This window comes from Bufo gargarizans, chromosome 1, assembly GCF_014858855.1.
Source record: "Bufo gargarizans isolate SCDJY-AF-19 chromosome 1, ASM1485885v1, whole genome shotgun sequence".
NCBI lineage: Eukaryota > Metazoa > Chordata > Amphibia > Anura > Bufonidae > Bufo > Bufo gargarizans.
In genome coordinates this window covers 277,967,037-277,970,136 of record NC_058080.1, presented here as the reverse complement: position 1 = coordinate 277,970,136, position 3,100 = coordinate 277,967,037, and the positions used below count along the sequence as shown (strand labels likewise).

At 43.1% G+C, this 3,100-nt stretch overlaps 1 protein-coding gene across 1 annotated transcript; it reads right to left on the bottom strand.

The window, feature by feature from the left end:
* On the bottom strand, nucleotides 1-981 carry LOC122926466 (olfactory receptor 52K1-like). Its single transcript, XM_044277854.1, has one exon. It carries the CDS (start codon nucleotides 979-981, stop codon nucleotides 1-3), a length of 981 nt encoding a protein of 326 aa, XP_044133789.1.
* Nucleotides 982-3,100: the final 2,119 nt, after the last annotated feature.

Here is a 3,100-nt window from a genome sequence, read left to right as displayed (position 1 = left end):
TCATTTCACAACACGAGAAACCCACATTGTTTGTCTCCTAAATGTTTTCCAGGACTTTACTACACAATCTTTTATTTCATTCACACCTAAACCGTACATGATGGGGTTCAGAACTGCAGGCAAAAAGAAGTAAATGCAACTAGAAAGGTTCTGAAAGTCGGGTGAAATGGACACCTCCAGCTTGTACAACATGGAGGACAGGAGGCCGCAGAAGTAGACAGTAAGAGCCACTAAAAGATGCATCCCACAAGTATGCAGGGCTTTACGTCGATTACTTCCCCCTGCAATCTTCAGGGCCGTATGGAGAACCCTCAAGTAACAGACCAAGATTATGCTGACATCCGAGACAGTGACTCCAGTCCTCACCATGAGACCAAACAGGTGAGCTTTCGAGACATCTCCACAAGCCAGGTTGAGCAGCACCACATACTCACAAACAAAGTTCAGAATATGGTTGGACTTACAAAATTGAACTCTCGAGGCCAAGAAAACCACAACAGACACAAGGATACAATTTCGAGCAAGTCCAACTGTCCACAACTGGAGCAAAGACTTTCTGTTGATTATATTGTAGTATCGCAGGGGGTGACAGATGGCCACAAACCGGTCAAAGGCCATCAACACGAACAACACAGACTTAAACATGACGGAAGAGTAGGAAAAGAACATTTGCGTCAGGCAGCGGGAGAGAGGAATCACGTTTTGCCTGAAGAAGCTCAATAACATATCAGGAATGACGGTGGTAGTACTGATGATGTTCATGGTAAGGAGTAGACTGATGAGGATGTACATAGGGGCATGAAGGCTTCTGTTCTTCCAGATGGTGTACTGAATCAGGATACAAAAGACCATGATCAGGACATAGATCATGAAAAATGGGACAATGAGGATCTGGCGGTATACAGTCACCCCAGGAAATGGAAGGAATATAAATTCTGTATACGAGAAAGATGCGTTCTGACCTAGACCGGAACTTTCCATTTTATCATCCTGCACATCTGACAATGAAAAGAATATTGGTAGTTAGAAGAAAATAAAGATAATTGAGCCGGTATAACCTGAGCATCCTCTGGAAAAAAGCTGGTATAGTGTCATAACATTACAACGGCGGTTCTCCTGTACCATCTGTGCGAGTGTCGGCCGCTTGTAGGAACAATTCCAGGCCGTCTCTCTATGGCTATCCTCTAGGGCCATGCATCCTGGTCCCGGTTACTTGTGGTGTGAATCGCGCTTATGGCTTGTACTCTGCCTCAGTTCTGTATTGCGAGGGTTAATCATTCACTTGCTGTGTGTGTCTGCATCTGTTGGACTAATGACTCTGTTAACCCTTTAGTGACCAGCCTGTTTTGGCCCTTACTGACCAAGCGTTTTTCTTCCTTTTTCATTGTTGCGTTCCAAGAGCTATATTATTATTTTATTTTTCCGTCTATATAGCTTTTTTGTGGGACAAGTTGTAGTTTTAATGGCGCCATTTTGGGGTACACATAACTGTGATTAACTCTTTCTGGGAGGGAGATGGGAACAACTGCAATACTGCCACTGCATTTTTACGTTAAAAATTTTAATACGGTTAATTTTTCAGTATCAATAACATGATATCTTTATTCTCTTGGTCAGTACGATTGCAGCGATACCAAATACATATAGTTTTTTTTTACTGTTTTACTACTTTTTTGTAATAAAACCCCTTTGTTTCAAAAGAAAAAAATGTTTTTGCATTGCCGATTCCCAAGACCCATAACTTTTTAATTTTATTTCTATGGAGTTGTGTGAAGGCTTGATTTTTATGGGACAACTTGTCTTTTTCATTGGTAATATTTTGGAGTAAATGACGCTTTTTGATAACTTGTTATTACGTTTTTTTGTTAGCAACTAAGAATAAATTAGCTATTCTGTCTTTTTTTTTATTAATTTTTTTATGGCGTTCAACATAGGGGATAAATTACCTGATATTTATGTAGCCTGGGTTGTTATGGACGGCGCGTTTCGAAATATATGGGGGAATTATTTTTTTTTAAAACATTTTTTCATTAAAAGTGTTTTTTCAATGGAAAAAAAAGCATAATTTTTTAATGGGATTTTTTTAAATTGAATAACAGTCCCACAGCTTTTTAATTAATTTTAAAATGCAATGCATTATCCCTATAGTGCATTGCATTTTAATGTCAGTGCTATTCTGACATTGACCAGCAGGCTGCTCCAGAGAGGCGCACCCTGCTGGAAATTACTCAAGGCTGGTCTGGGGCCTACACGAGACCCCAGCCAGCCTTCACACACATCGGCACTTTACGATCGCATTTGCGGGGTGCCGATGGGAGACAGAGGGAGTCTGCTCCTTCTGTCAGCACTTTACATGCAGTGGGCGTCATTGCTCGTGGCATGTAAGGTGTTAAACAGCCCGAATCGGCAAACCTGCTGGTCCGGGCTGTTAGAGCAGGGCCACGGCTCTCATGTGAGAGCCGGGCCCCCACTGCCCGCTGCGTGGGGGACCCGTGCAGCGCTTAGGCTGGGCCACCATAAAAAAACAGCGGCCCAGCCTAAGGCCCCTTAGTGCCCGTCGTAAAAAGGCATATGGGTGGTCACTGAGAGGTTAAGAGTTCTGTGTCAGTTTGGTGGATGTCTCTTGAGAACAATGATCTGACTTAGTTGAGGAACTTTCTTGACTCTCGTGTCTGCGTTGCTTTGTTCTGTTTGCAGTCTGTCTCTGCCTTAGTCCTAGTCCACAGTTTGTGTCTGGATGATCTGTTCCGTGTCACAGTCTGAATCCTGTTCATTGCTAAAGTCTCTTCCGAGTGTTATCTGGATTCTGTCTATTTCTTGTTTGATCGGTCTAATTCTGAAGGTATCTGCTGTGTCTGAACAATGTCCAAGCTCCTGAAGACCCTCTTGCCAAACTCTGCTATGTCTGAGCAGTGTCCAGTTTCCTTAGGTCCGTTCCTGAAGTCTGTGTGTCCATGTGTCTTGGTTCCTACAGTATCTGTCCGTCTGCCCCTGTTCTGGGTCTTGTCTTTTCATTGCCTTGGATTTGCCTGTGCTACGTCTGGTTCTGAATCATCCCTTGCTCTAATGTTCCTGACCTCAGTAGGTCCGCTGCCAAGTA

What these genes read in the sequence shown, in the direction of transcription:
- LOC122926466 (XM_044277854.1), bottom strand. Translation starts at nt 981, where the DNA reads ATGGAAAGTTCCGGTCTAGGTCAGAACGCATCTTTCTCGTATACAGAA.